The 18827-nt window shown below is 42.8% G+C and overlaps 1 protein-coding gene and 1 long non-coding RNA gene across 2 annotated transcripts in view; one reads left to right on the forward strand and one right to left on the reverse strand.

Moving 5' to 3' along the window:
* Positions 1-1569: 1569 nt before the first annotated feature.
* ABCA4 (ATP binding cassette subfamily A member 4) overlaps positions 1570-18827 on the reverse strand; it is a 124117-nt gene continuing 106859 nt past the window's right edge. The window contains exons 43-50 of the mRNA XM_044238716.1: positions 17573-17679; positions 15045-15186; positions 12121-12255; positions 11239-11342; positions 11050-11142; positions 8932-9181; positions 7523-7609; positions 1570-1816 (exon numbers count right to left, since the gene is read on the reverse strand). Coding sequence (XP_044094651.1) covers positions 1811-1816; positions 7523-7609; positions 8932-9181; positions 11050-11142; positions 11239-11342; positions 12121-12255; positions 15045-15186; positions 17573-17679 — 924 coding nt within the window. The 3' untranslated portion in view covers positions 1570-1810. The remainder of the gene's footprint in view (positions 1817-7522; positions 7610-8931; positions 9182-11049; positions 11143-11238; positions 11343-12120; positions 12256-15044; positions 15187-17572; positions 17680-18827) is intronic.
* LOC122900213 lies at positions 12532-14357 on the forward strand. The gene is made up of 3 exons (XR_006383201.1): positions 12532-12542; positions 13139-13141; positions 14110-14357. It is a non-coding gene; the product is annotated as an uncharacterized LOC122900213 (long non-coding RNA).

The raw sequence follows: 18827 nt of genomic DNA on the forward strand, positions 1-18827 counted from the left end.
CCCTGCTGGGACAGAACTCTGTCTTTACTGGTCTCTGGGAAAGTACCCAGTGTGTCACAAAGAATCTTTCAAATCCAAAGCTTGACGTCTGCCCCACTTTCCCCTTACTGTCTCTTTAGAAGAGTCATCATAGCAGGCACAAATGAAGCTTTCCATGAGTCTTTTACTCACAGTGAAAGAGATTCTTTTTAGATTCCCACTATTCCAAAATCTTGAGCTCCCCAAAGAATTGGAACCTGAGAAGATTTGACAAGTCATATTCCTGGAATATCTCCTGAGTGGTCTTGTTTTCTGAACTGACTCTCCATTTTCTCTTCTTCTTCTTGGTAAATCTCCCTTATTCAACCAGACTGGGAGACGTTTCAATAGAGTAACACATTCTCAGGAGATCTGAACCACATTGCCAACGTGAATTCTCCTCAAACCCAAATGAAGTGTGGACATGCCTCCTCCTCCTTGATTATTTTTCCTGCTTGTGTTTTGTGATTGGTATTTATTTATTTATTTTTTAAACACAGCATCCCTGTTGCTCTACCCATCCTTTGCTGCTGTCTTTAGCTTTTTGAGGTATCATGTTCCTGGACCTACTTCTTTTCCATATACTTTTCTTTGCTGGGTTTTTATAGTGTTCAGTTTGGCAAGTAGTTGTTGAGTGTTTCTTGTGTGTCAGGAGCTGGGGAAAATGTTAAAAATGACACAGACATTGCCATTGGAGAGCCCAGGTGTGGTAGAGACAGACAGCTAAAGTGAGCTTCCCTTCCCAAGGCAGTGTGGAATTTCCCCCATACCTGACTCTTTCCAGTCCTAGAAGCCTTCCTAAAATAACCACAGCCCACCACGAACGAGTGCTTATGTCCCCCTCCCTCACACAGGTGCCCCCAAAATGGTTTGGTTTAAAATGATTATGTTCTGATTCTTTGTGAGCTTTTCTGCAAATAATTAGATGTCTCATGAGCCACACTACTCCCTGACACCCCTGCAGAAGATGCACACGTCAGCACCGTGGAAATGGCACAGTATTATATGACATCTGTAAACAGTTACAGAGACAAGTTGGATCTCATGTCCAACCAAGCATCCACGCTCACTTGTTCTTGCCTCTTTGTCTCCTGTCCTAATTATACCTATGAGGTAGGCACTCAAATAAGCTGGGCAAACAGTCATGAAACCTAGATTTGGCTAATACCCTTTGACAATGGATAATGTTTACGTGCATTGCCAGTTGGGCGTTTTCTTCAAACCCTACAAAGAAGACTTGACATGGAACATCAGGACCAGGCCATTCACATCCACCCCAGCGTTGCAGAACCTTGCCATGACTAGCACTTCTGTGGTAGTAGTGCTCACAGAAGCTCACGCCATGACAGGAAGCTACACCCACACAAAGGATGTCTAAATACCAGATGGGGCACACCAGGGAGATGAGGGGATTCAAACGGTCTGTGATAAGTACATTTGTACTTTATTTTCTCCTTAAAAATAACACACACACACACACACACACACACACAGGACAGCAGATCCACTGCAAGTGAGTGTGATATGGAGTTAGAGCTACTAGTAGGATGGGCTGGATTAGAAGGGTTTTTGCATTCATTTGGCTGGGTCAGTTTCCTCATCAGGTGTTTCAGGTGAGGAGGTCAGTTGTGGTTGCTCTTGGAAAGAGTCCCCTTCAGAGTTTGCGGTATGGCCTGCTTGGGTTTGTTTCTGCGGATAAGCCGGTCCAATCAGATGACCATATGGCAAAGTCTCCTGCCTTCCCAGCTGTCCAGAGTTTCTCTCCAGCTATAGGGAATGAGTAGTATGGAGATCAGACCTGTGGAAAGAGATCAGATGGACTCTTGTCATCTTGGTTTTGTGAAGAGATGGCATATCAGCTTTTAAATTTTCAAAGTTAAACAGCTGTCAATTGCTGAAGGAAGCTCAGTGGAGCATCCTGGGATTCTGTCAGATCACCAAGGTTATGAGCAATGCTTGTTTCCTTGTCTGTGAAAAGCTTGGACCAGATGACCTCTTATGTGTAGACATTATAAAAGCTCATGCCATCTGTGTGCACATGCTTGCCTCTTTGAGGGACTCTATGCTCTCCGTACAGTTCCCAAAGGCTGTCATGGTATCTTTCTGTTTGTTTTTTAGCCTAAAAATGTTACCATGATCTTCCTGTCTTATAAGCCAAGAAGTCATAATTTAGGCCATTCATGAGGTACAGAATTCCCTTTGTGTAGTTTCCAAAGAGGTGGCTCCTGGGAAGCACAAAAATCTGATGAGGGCATGGAAGGGTGGGAGAAATTGGAGCTAGGGTTTAGGACAGCAGGCTCCAGATCAAAACTCAAGCATTATATCCAGCTCCTGAAGAAGGGGACACCTTTCTAACTAGAGAGACAAGGTCTCCAGTTAGAAGGCTGAATTCCTGTACCAGTTGTGGGGGATGGGAGGAGTGTCAGGAAGGGGGGTTAAATGTAGGTCTGCCTACATTCAGACAAAATGTGGTTTATCAATTATCTAGCTTAAAAATCACACAAGCTCTTGAGAAGACAATTAACCTAGTATTAAGGGCTAAGAACATGCTTTGAGGTGGGGCAAAGATCCCAGGCAAAACTGCAGGTACTTCAGAAATGAATTGATAAGGCTAGAAATTATACATGAAAACTCTTTAACAATAAATAAGGATCAGGCTCAACACCCCAAAACCAAAAAAATCCAATTCAAAAACAGACTAGGGGGTGCCTGGGTGGCTCAGTCGGTTAAACTCCAACCCTTGGTCTCAGTTGAGGTCTTGATCTCAGTGTTGTGAATTTAAGCACCACATTGGGCTCCACGTGGGCATGGAGACTACTTAATAATAATGATAATAATGGATTAAAATAAATTAATAAATTAAAAATATGCAGAGTACCCGAATAGATATTTTTCCAAAGAAATGGCTAACAGAAACATGCAAAATGCTCAATATCACTAATCATGAGGGAAATGCAAACTGAACCCACTATGAGATATCACCTCACACTAGTCAAAATGGATAGTATCAAAAAGACAAGAAACAATAAGTGTTGGTGAGGATATGGGGAAAATGGAACCCTCGTGCACTGTTCTAGGGGAATAGAAATTGGTGCAACCACTCTGGAAAACACTGTAGAAAACAGGAATACCATTTGATCCAGTAATTCTACTTCTGGGTATTTACCCAAAGAAAACAAAAACACTAATTAAAGGGATACATGCATTCTATTTTTTTTTTTTGCAGCATTATTTACAATAGCCGAGATATAGAAGCAACCCAAGTGTCCACTGATAGATAATGGATAAAGACGTGGTGTACTGTGGTGAGCATAGCATAAAGTATAGGGAAGCTGAATCATTATATTGTACACCTAAAACTAATGTAACATTGTGTGTCAACTATACCCAAATAAAAATACTAAAGAAAAAAAGATGTGACACATATATACAATGCAATATTATTCAGTCATAAAAGAATGAAATTCTGCCATTCAAGACAACGTGGATGGACACAGAGGGTATTATGCTAAGTGAAGTAAATACCATGTGACAAAAAGACAAATACCATGTGATTTCATTTATATGTGGAATCTAAAAATCAAAACATATAAACAAACCAGAAACAGACTCATAAATTCAGAGAATAACCTGGTGGTTGCCAGAGGGGGAGGGGTGGGAGGGTGGATGAAATGGGTAAAGGAGATAAAGACATACAAACTTCCAGTTGTAAAATAAGTAAACCATAGGGATGAGAAGTATAACATAAGGAATATAGTCAGTAATGTTGTAACAATGTTGTATGGTGACTATAGTGAGCATTTGGTAATGCATAGAATTGTCAAATCATTACATTTTTACAATAATTTATGTTGTATATTTGAAACTAATATAGTACAGCATGTTAATGACACTTCAATTAAAAAATAAAATTGCAGGGGCACCTGGGTGGCTCAGTTGGTTAAGCGACTGCCTTTGGCTCAGGTCATGAGCCTAGAGTCCTGGGATCGAGTCCCACATCAGGCTCCCAGCCCCAATGGGGAGTCTGATTCTCCCTCTGACCTGCTCTCTCACTCTGTCTCTCTCTCTTTCTTTCAAATAAGTAAATAAAATCTTAAAAAATAATAAAATTGCAGTCAAAAAAAGGCTAAGGGCCAGAAGCTTATCTGAGTTGTTCCTGCTTCTGGAAAACAAACATGATGGTCACTAATTTATAAGCCCATTTAGGATGTTTCTAAGTTGACCGATCATCTATCACCTAGTTATCTATTGAAACCTTGACCGTCACTCATTTCCATAAAAGACTGTGACATTCCACAAACCTCATCCCAAAGGATATTTTCCAGTTCTGAGTCCCTCAAGAATTCAAAGCATTCTTGCTAACCAGACACACTGCTCTCTAGATAATGCAATGCTGGTGGTAGCCCTCATTCACGAGTGGGGATGGAAAGCCACCAGAGGCTGAACTTCTGTAGCTGCACTGCCACATGTATTTGGAGGCAGGCTGTGAATGTTTTCTATAAATTACTGAGAGAAACAACCTTTTTCTTGTTTGTAAGAGACGTTAGGGGAAACTATTTTAAAGTGGTATAATGTAAACAAGACTGTAATTACTATCTGTTTCATGACATTTATTTACATACAACATTATACAAGGGAATTCTCTCTAACCTTTGTAAAGGTAGTATGTCATTAAGTCAGAGTTAGAGTTTGAATCACAAATTTATTGTAAAAATATACCAATTTAATAAAGGTGTTGCAGTAGGTTTTCTATTGTAATATTTTTATACTAAAATGTGACAAACAACATAGAAAATTGGTCACATCCAATAAGGGGGAAAAGTTTGGAATTAAATGCCGCAGATCACAGGCCATCAGTGCCCCTTACCTGGACCAGAGATGACTTGGTCTTAGCCCTCTGAGAGAGAATATACCAGGTTTGGGTGGGGAGACCACTGTTAGTTCTAGGAAACACTTCTGCTACCCAGTGAGTTATAAGAGGCTCATAACTGCAAATGGCTTTCCAAGAATAATTTTCTAGAGGTATAAACACTAAGTATCAGATTTGCAAATGAGGAAGAGTGCCTAGAAAATCTTAGAAGAACTGTCATTCTCTGGACAGGTGCCTTTGCTTAGGCATTTCTGGGTCCTCTAGGGAGATGGGATACAAGGTTAACCTTGCCAAGTAGCTTTTAGATCTCTACTAGTCAAGAGGAAGGGGAAAAATTCATTGCAAGCATGGCCTTGAAAAGGAGTGTTTCAACCAGTGGTAAGATTTGTGAGGTTTTTTGCAATTAAGAAACTGGTGGGAGGTTCAGCTATAAAGGAACATATCTAAAATAGTAGAGTACATTTAAGTTTTCAAATGTGATTATACTAAGGAGCAATTATACAAAACAAGTCTCACTGCTATATATAAAGGAAGATACCTTTTGCTAAGCTATTTGGAAAAGATACTTTAGGTTCTGCATTGTCAAAGCAGTGCAGCTAGTACGGGGTGATTCATGAGTGAATAGTATCCTGAATAAGGCTTCACTATTCTATATAACACTTAGGTTCACCCTTGAAGAGACAACAGAGTTTTAATAAAACCTGAATCGATATAGTAAGACAAATTAGCACTGGCCAAAAGTCTGTCCATCATGTTTTTTGGAAGTAGGTAATTTCAGGATGTTTACTGTCTCTTCATTTCATAAATTCTATTTACAATCATTATCATCTACCTCTTTTGGGCAAAGTTCCAGTGTTGTCTTTATGCTTCAAAAATAGAATTTGAATTCCATTATTCCAAATAGATTATTTTAAACTTTTCCAGACTTACTAGAAGAATGTAAGTATCTACATTCTATTTATACTCAGTATCTAAACTGAGTATAAATACAGCATCTATTATTCTATATAACTGATGTCATCTAGAATCTAGGAGTAGAGTCCTTTATTATAACTTTATTCTGGAACAAATCACCATATGGCATGTATACCTATACGTGTTGAAACTGAAAACTTGTCCTATGAATTCTTTGGTTTAGAAATGTCTAAATGTGAAATTGGGTGATTTAATAATATCAAGTGTAGATAAGAGATCACTTAAAACTTCTTATGGAGTAAGTTCAGAAATAAGGTTATACAATTTTAAGAAGTGCGCAAAAAGCCCATAAGTGTTTAGTTCTTTTGTTGGATAAAAAATATAAGTCAAATACTTAACAGGTCTCAAACTTATTTAAAAAATAAAATGGGGTGAAACATTGAAACTGAGAAAATAAAAAGAAACTGGTGGAAGGAATGAGAACTTGCTAGGAAGTAAGATTTTGTACATTAATGCTTATTGGAGAAATGCTTTGATTTTATTCTCTATGCAATTTTGGACAGAATAGCTGAATTAATCTGTCCCTTTAAAATCCCAAGCTTTGGCACCAGGCTGGTTCAGCCAGTAGAGTATGTGACCCTCAATCTCAGGGTCATGAATTCAAGCCCATATTGGTCCTGAAGCCTACTTACAAAATTTTTAAAAAATTCTCTGGTATAAGCCAAGGTGCTCGGACAGTGCTTCTTCCAGTGCTTTCTCTAGTGCTCTCTTTCTGGGGAACTGGGGTGGAGTAGATATGCTCCTTACATGGAGCACAATGCCAGGGACGGATCTTGGAAGCACCTATCCCAAGAATTATCACAGGCCAGGATACACATTTCCTATTGCTTCTTCCTTCACCACCTTGAGATTTTTTAAAATCAATTAATTTTTAAAGTAATCTCTATACCCAGTGTGGGGCTTGAACTCACAACGACACGATCAAGAATAGAATGCTCCACCAATTGAGTCAGCAAGGCACCCCTTGATATTTTTATACAGAACAACAAGTCCTCTTCCTAAAACAGACAATAATCTTTTCTCTAACCAAATATGTCCACCATTGAAGTGAAGTGCCAGTTAATTTCCTTCCTTTAAACTCAAATATACAGCCAAAAACATAAATATCAAGTATCCTAACAATCCAAACACTGTAATACTCTCTCCTATTTTCCCTGCTTCATATTTCTAAATCTCTTTTTTAAAAAGATTTTATTTATTTGACAGAGATCACAAGTAGGCAGAGAGGCAGGAAGGGAAGCAGTCTCCCCTCCGAGCAGAGAGACCGATGCAGGGCTCGATCCCAGGACCCTGGGATCACGACCTGAGCCAAAGGCAGAGGCTTTAACCCACTGAGCCACCCAGGGCCCCCCCTGCTTCATATTTCTAAAACCAAGTCTTTTCACTATAAGAAAAGCATGTGGGAAAGTTCTCAAAAATGCCGTCCCACACCACCTAGACAGCTTCTTGATTATAACAGGAACCTCCACAACCACTGACTGAACAGTCCCTCAGCACAGAAGTGGTGGGGAGCAGCAGGACTGTGGTGGGGATGTGGTATGGGGGGGAACTCTCTGTGGGAGGCATATCTGGACCTTGGGGTCCCTCAGACCCAGCGTACCAGTCCCTGAGCTGAGGATCCGCCTCAGACAGTGGACTGTGAAATAAGAGCAGGAGTACCTTGGCTTGTCGGCTGGCTCCAGCGGCTCGAGGGTGCAAAGGGAGGTCATGAATTTCAGTCTGCTGTTTAGCAAAATTCACAAATACCTGGAGACAAGAGTAGGAGAGCAAGAGTAGGTAGATGTTCCCAGAAAAATGGTATCCTTGACCCATCCACCCACCCACTTTCTGTCTGTATTCTACAGTTAATGTATGGCCCTGCTAGAGCAGCTCTGTCCTGCAGGAGGGGCGGGTGGCCCACCCACAAAGCCTAGCCACCCATGCCCAGGATAGGCTCGTTTCTTAGAATTCTGCGCTGAGTCAAAGGAATTCCCACGGGAAGATTCAAAGGACTCCAGGTAGATTCTCAGCTAGCAGCATCCTCCTAAACCTCTAAAGAAACTGAAAACAAAAAAAGCAAAAACAGAAGGAGGAGTCCGATCTCCCCTATTTTCTGTTCTTTATTCAATGTGCGCTATGGCTATGATTCCTGCTCCAGCCTTCATCTGCTGGCAAAAAGGTACCGGTGAGCCAGCTCCTCAAAGGGTATATGGAGACTTGCCTATTCCCACTGCTTTATTAAGCTGCCTTAAGGATGTTTATTCAAAACAAACCAAATGGCAACAACAGTAACCCCCAGAAACAACTCAAATGTCCAAATGGGTGAATGGATAAACAAACATGGTATATACATAGAGTGGAATATGACTCAGCCTTTATAAGAATATTCTGACACATGCTACAATGTCAATGAACTGGAGGACATTATGTTAAGGGAAATAAGCTAGACACAAAAGGACAAATACTATATGATTCCACTTACATAAGGTATGTGTAGTAGTCAATAGAAAGTAGGACAGTAGTTACCAGGGCCTGGGGGAGGTGGTTAATGGGGGAATTCTTGTCTAATGGATATACAGTTTCAGTTTGGGAAGATAAAAATTTCTGGAGATGGTGATCCATTTCACAATATGTGACTATACTCAATGCCACTGAATTGTACACTTAAGAATAGTTATTTATGTTATATGTACTTTGCCACAATAAGAAAAAAAAGTGATCACATTAAATACCCTGATTCATAGCACGCAGGCTTTTCAAAAATCCCTGAACTGAAATGAATGGGTGCATTTGATTGTATGAAAATTAAGCATCGATAACATTGATTTGAAAAGGAAAAAAAAAGAGCCACTACCACCAACCAGGAAGAATGAAAAAAGATCATAGTATAGTGGGGAAGGATGATGTAAAGTCAATGAAATTTGCTGATGACTAAAATGTTGTTGGAAAACCATTTTGGATCTGCCAAGCTTTACCCTAATGGATGGAGGCACCAGAGCATGAAAAATAAAGGCGTGTGGCGCCAGCACTCATGTGGCTTCCAGCCCAGACTGTGTGCAGCCCCCTGCCACGCCCGGCGGGCAACCTGCCTGGTCCAGCGTGGTCTGCGTGACGGAGTACTCCTCGATGAGCAGGCTGTCCTTGTGGGAGATGAGCAGCCGGAAGATGCGGGCCAGGGAGGAGGAGGAGACCTGGAACTGGAGCATGTTGTAGTGGCGCTCCCGCTGCACGCTGCCCGGGAAGTTCCCCTGGAAAAACTGTTCCACCGGATTCAGGTCGGGAAGCAAGTCTTCCTTTGGGGATCTGATCTTCATCGTGACAATGTAGCCATCTCCAAACCTAGGCGACATGCAGGGTAGCCCGGCACGGGCCTGTTAGTAGCTGGGTCTAAGGCAATTCCAACATAAGGAATAGATTCATCAAAAATATTGAGGATGATAGGCCCATACTATAGAACCTGTGTGCATGTTTAACAGTAGGAGGAAAAAACCTGTGATGGTTCCCAGAAAAAATAATCTGGTATTAGTCTGTAGAGGTCCAAATGTCTGTGTGGTGAAGTGAGTCACCAGACCTGTGTCACAGCTTCCTGGGTCCAACTCCTACAGACATGGATGCTCCCTGCTCCTTTCCCTCCCATTTACCTGCTGAAGCCAAAGGTGGATTTAGCCCCTTGTGGAGATCACAACCTGCCCACAAAGGCCTCTGGAACTAGTATTTACTCAGTAATGGAAAGGCTGCCTCCTTCTTCAAAGAGATCCCCAGGAGGGCACAAAGACTTGAGAAGCAGCACTTCCCTGTAGAAATTTCCAGAACAAGTGGGAGCTTCTAGGGTCAGGACCCTCAACTCTTCCCCCTTCTGTGTCAGTTATAATTTACCTCAATGCTCTCTCTATGACCAAGGGTTGTTCCCCTCTACAATAAAATCTCTTTCCTTGCAGCTCTGGAAAACTGACTGCCCCTCCACATGGGAGATATTCCCTTCTCACCTGCTCTACCATGAGGATACTGATCAGAGGGAAAACAATGGGGAATCCATCCATGTCTTCTGCCGTTGGACCCAGGAAGCTCTGCTATGGCTCTGGCGACCTTGTATGCTGAGGTGGATGTCAGTCCCCCTAGATATTTGTGCAGCGTCACTCAAATGCTGCTAACCTATTAGACCTTCCTCTTGATCACGCATCTGCCCTGATGCATATGAAGGATGATGTGTCTTGGGTAACAGTTCCATGGGTACAAGACTAAGCATTTTGGTCTGGATAAGGTAGGTTATGTACTGTTCTTTTTACCAACGAGCAAAGCGACTTTTATATTCTGGGCTCTTGAAAAGCGTTTGTTAAATAACTGAGTAATAACTACAAATCCACCCTTCCTAGTTTATCAAGTGTATCAGAATGCAAGGAAGCATGGCATCATTATCATAACCTTATTTTAGCTGATTAATCGTGGTTTGGGGACATAAACTATTATAAATAATTCATTGTTTATGACAGTTTACAATTTATGGGGACAGGGTAATCCTACTGAAGAACACTGGCATTGTTGGTTGACATATACTTCATGGTCACTTCTCAAACTCAAAAGCATAAACATGTCTTAAAGGAAAACTGATTCTCGGGCTATTTGGTCTCCTAATGATCCCTATTTTGGTCATGGATTCTTTTTTTTTTTTTTTTTTAAGATTTTATTTATTTGACACAGAGAGAGATCACAAGTAGGCAGAGAGGTAGGAAGAGAGAGAGAGGGAGAAGCAGACTCCCTTCTGAGCAGAGAGCCTGATGCAGGGCTCAATCCAGGACCCTGGGATCATGACCTGAGCCAAAGGCAAGAGGCTTTAACCCACTGAGTCACCCAGGTGCCCTTGGTCATGGGTTCTTATTAAATAGGCCATAGGTGCTGGATCCGTTGGGATAAGTGGTGGGATAATGAGGCTGTGGTAGGGATCCTTTCTCATCCCGGGCCAGTCAGAACCCCATCTGGAGACTCAGGGATTCCTCAACCGCAGGCAATTAGCCCAACCTGGAGAAGTTTCTTTCAGCACAGCAGCTTTTTCTGTCTGCTATTGTGGAACAATGCCCAGACCACATGCTTCTGCCCACATGATAAGGATAGCAGGACCCTCCCAAGTGTCAGTAGAGAGCATAGGGCGTTGTTGACCCCCTCTATCACCAAAGAAGGTAACAAAGGTGACCCCCAGCATATATCCTTACTTGCACTTGAGGTGCTGAATGGTGCCCAGACACTGAAAGGTGCCCTTTACCATGATGGCCAGTCGGGTACACAGAGCCTCACATTCTTCCATGCTGTGGGGCAGGAGAGAGGAAGTAAGCAGGGGCGGGGGGGTGCGGAGCCTTCCAGTCTGCCCACCTGTTATACCCCAGCCCCCGGGAATCTCTTGCCTGTGGGATGTGAGGACCACAGCTCTCCCTTCTCTGATGATGCTCACAATGGTGTTCCACAACATGCGGCGTGCCTGGGGGTCCATGCCCGTGGTGGGTTCATCCTGTGGGGAGGCAGAGAGGGGAGGGAGCTAGGCTTGGAGCCTGCCTCTCCTGGTTATTGTACCCTCCTTGGCTGCCCCCCTCTAAGCAGTTCTGCTCTCTGGCAGACAATACACAAAGTGCCTCCCCAAGTGGGCAAGATTTGGGGAATTCAGGCTTTGGGTAGGGAAAGCAGGGGATCAACCAGGAGAGTAAAGAGACATTATGCATATTCATTGACCCCCTTCAGCCCACGAATGGGTTAAGATTAAGACAATGGCAGAATTATCTCAAAAATGAAAAAACCAACAACCTTATACATACACTTGCAAGGAGGCCGAGACATAGCCCAGGTGACTTGTATGAGTCACCTCCCAGCCCTGCAGCCCATGTCCTCATAAACCCCTGACTGCACCCGCACAAGGGCCTTGGGTGTGGTGCAGCTCCAGTGAGAATCACGCGAGCCTTTGATCCATGCCAGTGTTCTTGCCCACTCTGCATCCCAAAGAGACGTCCTCCAGCAGTAGTAATTTCTGACCAGAGGGGCTGAACTTCCCTGCTATGAGCCTGTGGGCCCACAAGACACCTCCCAGGGGCTCAGCGTGAGAATATGTTATGACTCCTGTTTTCCCCAAGAGTTGTGAACCAAACACTCATGTGCTCAAAACAAGCAGTACAGGAAATAGTCTAGACGAAAACAGATCACTGTATTTTCTAAATCTGCTGGCCTAATCACAGAGGTGCAGCTCTTGGTTCAAGCCCTTAGGATCATCTATCCCCACGAGTCCTGGTGACCCTCACCAGCAGCACCAGAGGCGGGCAGCCCATCAGTGCGATGGCTGTGGAGAGCTTCCGCTTGTTGCCTCCGCTGTAGGTGCCGACCAGGCGGTCTGCATAGAGAGACAGGCCCAGGCTCTGAATACTCCAGTTTGCCACCTAGGGAAGAGGAAGAAAACCCATTGTGAAAAGAAAAACAAGCGAACGTCCACCAATTCAAAGTCTTAGGCTCCCAGATCTCACTTTAGGACGACAGACCACAGCTAGGCTGACATATGGAGGTTCAGGGGGCTCATGGGCTTCAGGGGCCAGACGTCTCCTTTCCATACTGTGCCTTACATCGCTGTGTGGCTTGGTACAGCCCCCAGAGAAATGACCTTCAGCCTTACAAAGAGCAAGATAGTGCTTCTCACCCACTGTCCCAGACTACGGGTAAGGGTGGAAGAGTCCCAGGGTCTGTTGGTGGGTCTCAGATGCGTTGCTTCCACCCTTCAACAGGGTCACACTTGAAGTCTCGTGCATCTAATATGTACTTATCGAGCCCCCGCTATGAGTCAGGTACTGCACTAGGCCCTGGAATAATGTTGAACATAGCCTTGCTGTCATACTCACAGATGGGAGTGGGGGATGACACACAATCAAAATAATGACAGATTATAAAAGTGCTTTGAGAAAAATCAATGGAAATTATGGGAGAGAGTGTGCGCACAGAAAGAAAACTAGAGAAGTCTTTGGAGACAAGCTTCCAGGCTTCTGCCTTCTGTACTTACTAATATTCTTCCCCTAGCCATCCCCGTGACTCCCTCTGTCAGTCAGTTCCCTTAGGTCTTCATTCAGAGGTCACTTCCCTTCCCCTGTGATGCTGGCCCTATGCCACCCTTAGGTCTTCATTCAGAGGTCACTTCCCTTCCCCTGTGATGCTGGCCCTATGCCACCCTATCTAAAAATCTTCCCTACTTTCTTTTTCCCCTACTGACTTTTCATTTGCAAGTGTACTGCATTTTTACTTACTTATCTATTTTTTATCTGTCCTTCCCACTAGAATGTAAGCTTCACTTTTAACTTCTTACTTGGAATAGTTTCCAGCTTACGGGAATGTTTAAAAATAAGAATAATACAAAAATATTCATAAACACTTTACTCTCTTTTTCTCTCTCCCTCTTATGCATGTGTGTGCGCACGTGTACATACATACACACACATATGATTTTTTCAGAGCCATTCAAGGTAAGTTATATATCATAACCCTTTATTCCTAAATACTTCAGTGTTTACTTCCTGAGAACAGAAATACTCTTACATAACTGCAGTGCAGTTATCAGTGTCCCTAAATTTAACATTGTTCTGATACTGTCCTCTGATCTGCCCTTCATAGTCTAGTTTTGCCAGCTGGCCCAATGGTGGCCTTTATGGCATTATTTTCTATCCAGTACAGGAAGCAGTCTAGTGTCCATTACTCAGCCACCATGTCTGCTTAGCTCCTGTGATCGGGGACATTTCCATAGTCTCTCTTTGCCTTTTGTGACTTCGATAACTTTGAAGAGTATGGCCCCAATATATATATTTTTAATAGAATGTTCCTTTGGAGTTTGTCTGATGTTTTCTCATGAAAAGATTCAGGTTATATGTCCTCTGTCAGAATATCCTGTGTTGTGTCCTTCTCACGGTATCACCTCTAGGGTCAGGACATGTCCAAGTGCCCCTCATAAGGAATGTTAATTCTGATCACCCAATTAAGGTGTTGTCTAATTTCTTCATTGTGAAATTATGATGCTTTTCCCTCAACAAGCAATCTATAGGAGATACTTTCAAGCTCTACAAATATCTTGCTTCTCATAAAAAGCTTCCTCTAGATTTATCAACCATGAATGATGCTTGTGCAATCCAATCTTTACTACGATCACTACAAAATGATTTTTCAACTCTAGAATTTCTTCCACCCTAATTAGTTGGCTCTCAGCACCTGTGCGTAGGTAAGAACCATCCCTTTTCTCTTATTTATCTATTTACCAGTATAGAGTTATGAATTCCTCTGTTTCCCCCAATGTCTTATAATTTATCATGGTGTTTATTGTTTTGATGTTCTAACTGTACTCCGTTTGGCTACTGGGAGCCCCTTTATGATGGCTCCTGCGTAGCTCTGACATACCTCTTTTTTTTTTTTTTTAAGCACTTTACTTTCTGGCATAATAAGATGTTTCAGGCTCATTTTATACCTATACTGTCCCAGCTGTGGAATTTCTCATTGCAATAGTGTTACAATAGCATTGCATGGTGTCAGATGGGAGCTATACTCTGGAGGGCATAGCATAACGCATGGAGTTGTCAAATCATGTTATAACCTTCCGGCTAATGTCACACTGTATGTCAACTATACTTCAGTAGAAAATAGTGGGGGAGAAAAGTAAAATTCAGCATGTGTTCTTTAGCCCTTTGCTTTTTTTTACTTAACAATAACTCTAGGAAATAACTCCCTATCACTTCACAGAAATTTTCTCTGTGTGTGTGTGTGTGTGTGTGTGTGTGTTTAACAGCTGCGTATGACTTTCTTATGTACATGGAGCATAAATGCGTCAACCAATCTCCTATGCTTGAGTATTTAGGTAATTCCCAATGTTCTGTGACTACGAATGCGATGAAGAAGCTGTGCATGTATGTGTATTTTGCACTGTGGGAGGGTGTATCTTTGGGTAAATTCCCAGAAGTGAGATTGCTGAATCCAAGGGTAAATACATACATTGCTTTGTTAGATAGGAAGACAGGGATTTTCTTGTTTTGTTTACTGCTATTCACCCAAATATAGCAGTATTTGGCATACAGTAGACACTCAAAAAGCATGTGCTGAATGGACAGCATGTTTCAGCTTTCCCATCCCCATAAATTCACTCTCATGAAAAAGGCTTAGGAATTACCAAACTCCTGAGTGGCTACAAGAAACCATTTTTTACCCTCTCAATTTCATCTGCTGGTACACCTCGAAGCCGGGCATAAAGGTAAAGATGTTCTCGCCCTGTAAGCAGGTCATCGATTGCATCAAACTGAGGACAGTAGCCCATATTTTGATGGACGTCAGATATATTGGTTAAAATACTGCAAGAAGAAAAAGCAATTAGCAAGTTTTCTTCAAATGGATGCGGGGTGGTGACAACAGAACTGGGGCTGAAGAGCTTCTGTAATGGGATACACAAGCTACCTCTTCTATTCTGCTTTGCTTCACAAATGTGCAAAACATTTATAATTCAAAGCAGGGGCCCTTTGGTTAGAAACTGATGAACTTCTGGAATTCTGAGCATTGAATCCAATAGATCTTTCCAAGTTTCTCTTTCTAGGATAACCTGAATCTCTGTTACCCAAAGTCAGCTTTAGTTTTGGAGTGGGTCACCTCATATGTGGATTTAAAAATGAAGGGAAGATCAGGCTTTAGAAAATGACCAGTGAGGGGTGCCTGGGAGGTTCAGTCCATTAAGTGTTTGACTTGTGGTTTTGGCTCAGTTCATGATTTCATGGATTTTGGGATCAAGGCCTGCATTGGGCTTCTTGCTCAGTGGGGAGTCTGTTTGAGATTCTCTCTCTCTCCCTTGCCCTCTGTCCCTCTCCCATTCAGTGCACACACACGCTCTCTCTAAAAGTAAATAAATCTTTAAAAGAAAAAGAAAAGAAAATGACCAGTGATTTCTGATCTCTTTCAGACATCTGGGACATAACCAGAGAAGATGCATGCGCCCTTAAGGAAGTAAACTTCTCCATCTGGGGTTTTGGCAGAGATACAGTAAATGAAAGGGGAACCAGTCAGATTGGTACCCAGAGCAAGAGACTGGCAGGGAGCAGAGAGGAAGTGAATTGAGTTCTATCAACTCCCCTTGACTGATAATGTTCTCCCTGACTAGAAAATACATTGCCTTGACGAAAAAATAAACTGTCAAATCTGGTCTAATCTCTCCCTGCTCCCCTGCTTCCCTTGTAGCTTAGGATCTATGAATAGAAGATGGGTGCAACAGGATGGGACAGAGAGTCACCACGCAGCCCCCGCACTATAATACAAAGTACTGCAGGTATGGCTGGACCAGTTAAAGCCATCCAGGGAAGCAAGGAGAGTATTTTTTCAAATTCATGGGAGCTTGTCCTACCAGAGGAACCCAATCCTGCATCTTAAACTTACAGCCGTGTTCCAGTTTTCACTTCATCTAGCTTCTGTCTTCTAGGCGTCAGGCTGTGTCTTACTTGGACTGTCATCTGATGTCTTAAGGTAAATCTCATTATATCCTCCTGCCTGCTATCCCTTGGTCCCCCAAGATTCCTTTTGTTACCCCTGTCAAGTTACTTGCTTGGTTGCAGGCTAAGCTGGATCTACAGATGAGACCGACTCAGCCATGGCCTGGCTTTACCCCTGCTTGTTCCTTTGCTCTAGACCCAATAGGGATGACTGGGGAAGGCCGAGGAACCAAAGTCATCTGGTCTGAGCCATGTCCAGTGGGCCTTCAGCCATGTTGCTGAGCATGGGTCCCAGGTGAGGGAAGGAGGTCCCTGTCAGGCACATGCTGAGCAGAAGTCAGCACTGCCTAACTCTGCTTATAAATTGAGGCAGAGTGTTTGTCTGGGCACATCTGATGCCTGTAAGCTCTGCTGTTCAGGGAGCAGGCTGGAAAGTGGCAAACAGTGTAGCCTCGTATTCTTGATCCTGTGCCACAGAGGACCAGTCTGTTTACGCACACCTTGTTCCGGAGAGCAGCAGGCACCCTCCAGAATCCAAGGACACATGCCAGTTTTCCCTTTATAAAGGCTCCTTGGCCTCGTAAAGCCAAGCACTGGTGCAAAAACAGCCAAATCAGACTAAAGCCCCTGAAGTTTCTTAAACAAACCCCCATCTAAAACTCAATCCAGAGAAAGGGTATTTCCCCACAGGGGTTCTTAACCTGGGAAAAAAGTGAACTTTTTGCAAAAATGTAGAAAATGTATGAAGGGAAATAATGGGGGATAATGGTGTGTGCATGTGTGTGTATGTGTGTATTTTTAAGACTTTTTCTTTTTTTAAGTAATCTCTACACCCAATGTTGTGCTTGAACTCACAACCCCAAGATCAAGAGTCACATGCTCTACTAAATGAGCCAGCCAGGTGCCCCAATAATGGTCTATATATTTATGAAGAAAGCACAAATGTCCATCAGGCATTTAAAGGAGTCTATAACCTCAAAAAGACTAAGAACCCATGACATAGTGCTTCCCAGAAGTTTCCAAGAATCCATGCTTACAGGGGGCATGTCTTAACAATCACAATTTAATTCAATTTCCCAGAAAGTCTACATCTGGTACATTTTGGACCATGCTCTCTGGGAGGCCTTCTCCTCTGCCCAGATCTTCCAAGCTCTAAGGATCATCCTTATTACAGGGTCTGATGCTCAGTCTCCTTATGCTGGAACAGGAACATGACTCAGGACCTGTGAGAGACACCCCGAGACAGGAAGAGCAGGACACTCACCTCTTGCCTGCTATAGTGGCGTCACCAGAGGTCACTGTGGTGTCTCCAGTAAGCATCTTGAATGTGGTTGTTTTGCCAGCTCCATTCACTCCCAGAAGACCGAAACACTATAGGAGAACATATAAACTGGCCTCATCCTAGAACCCAAGCAGCCCAGGGAGTGGGGACTGTGAGGCCCTAGGGCAAGTGTGTGGGTAGATGGGAAACACTTTCAACTTGGGCTGCCATGACGAAGACCACTAGCCATGTGTGGTCCAGGCTAGCAGAATTTGCCACCTCAAGATATGCCACTTTAGCCTCAGGATGCTTTTGAGCTGAAGGCAATTAAGAAGCAGCAGATACAAGAAAAGCTCTTTGGGGGCACCTGGGTGGCTCACTCAGTTAAGTGTCTGTCTTCAGTTCAGGTCATGATTCCAGGCTCCTGTGATGGAGGCCTGTGTCAGACTCCCTAGTTGGCAGGGAGTCTGCTTCTCCCTCTCCTGTTTCCCCTGCTTGTGCTCTCTTTCTAATAAATAAATAAAATCTTAAAAAAAATAAAAGTTCTCTGCCCTCTCCTGTGCCTAAAAGCATGACATAAATTTACAAGGTGTCCTCTCTTGCCCTCTCTAACAGGAAAAATAAAAGTTAATTGCCAGAAACAGCTTCCAAGCTTTAGCCTGGAGACAGCACCAGAGGAATCTACATAACAAACTACTCACCAGCCTTTATCTACAATTGGTTTCCCCCATATTTGCCTTTTCTATAATTCTCCAACCCCACTGACTTAAGGTCCTTTCCCTTTGTCTTGTCACTTTCCTAAAAATGTATCATTCCTTTGCTAAGATGCTATATAAGCCCAAGTTCTAACCACCTCTCCTGTCATTTATCTCTGATCATTCCCTAATAAATTTTGTTTGTTTTTTCTTCTTAATCTGTCTTTCATCAGTCCAATTTGCAGAGCTCTAAGCAGAGAACCCAGGAGGGTAGAGGAAAGAGGATTTTCCTTCCTTACAGTGACCACTGAGCACTTGAAATGCATCTGGTCTGAACTGACATGTGCTATATGTATAAAACACCCAGGATTTTGAAAACTTAAAGCAATAACAAAAAAAGAATATAAAATGTTGCATCAATAATTTTTATATAAATTACATATTAATGCAACAATACTTCAGATATATTAGGTAAAATAAATCATCAAGATTAATTTCACCTGTTTTTTAAAATTTTTTATTTCTTTACTTTTTTCATGTGGCTGCTAGAAATTTTAAAATGA

This window comes from Neovison vison, chromosome 2 (assembly GCF_020171115.1).
Source record: "Neovison vison isolate M4711 chromosome 2, ASM_NN_V1, whole genome shotgun sequence".
NCBI classification, from domain to species: domain Eukaryota; kingdom Metazoa; phylum Chordata; class Mammalia; order Carnivora; family Mustelidae; genus Neogale; species Neogale vison.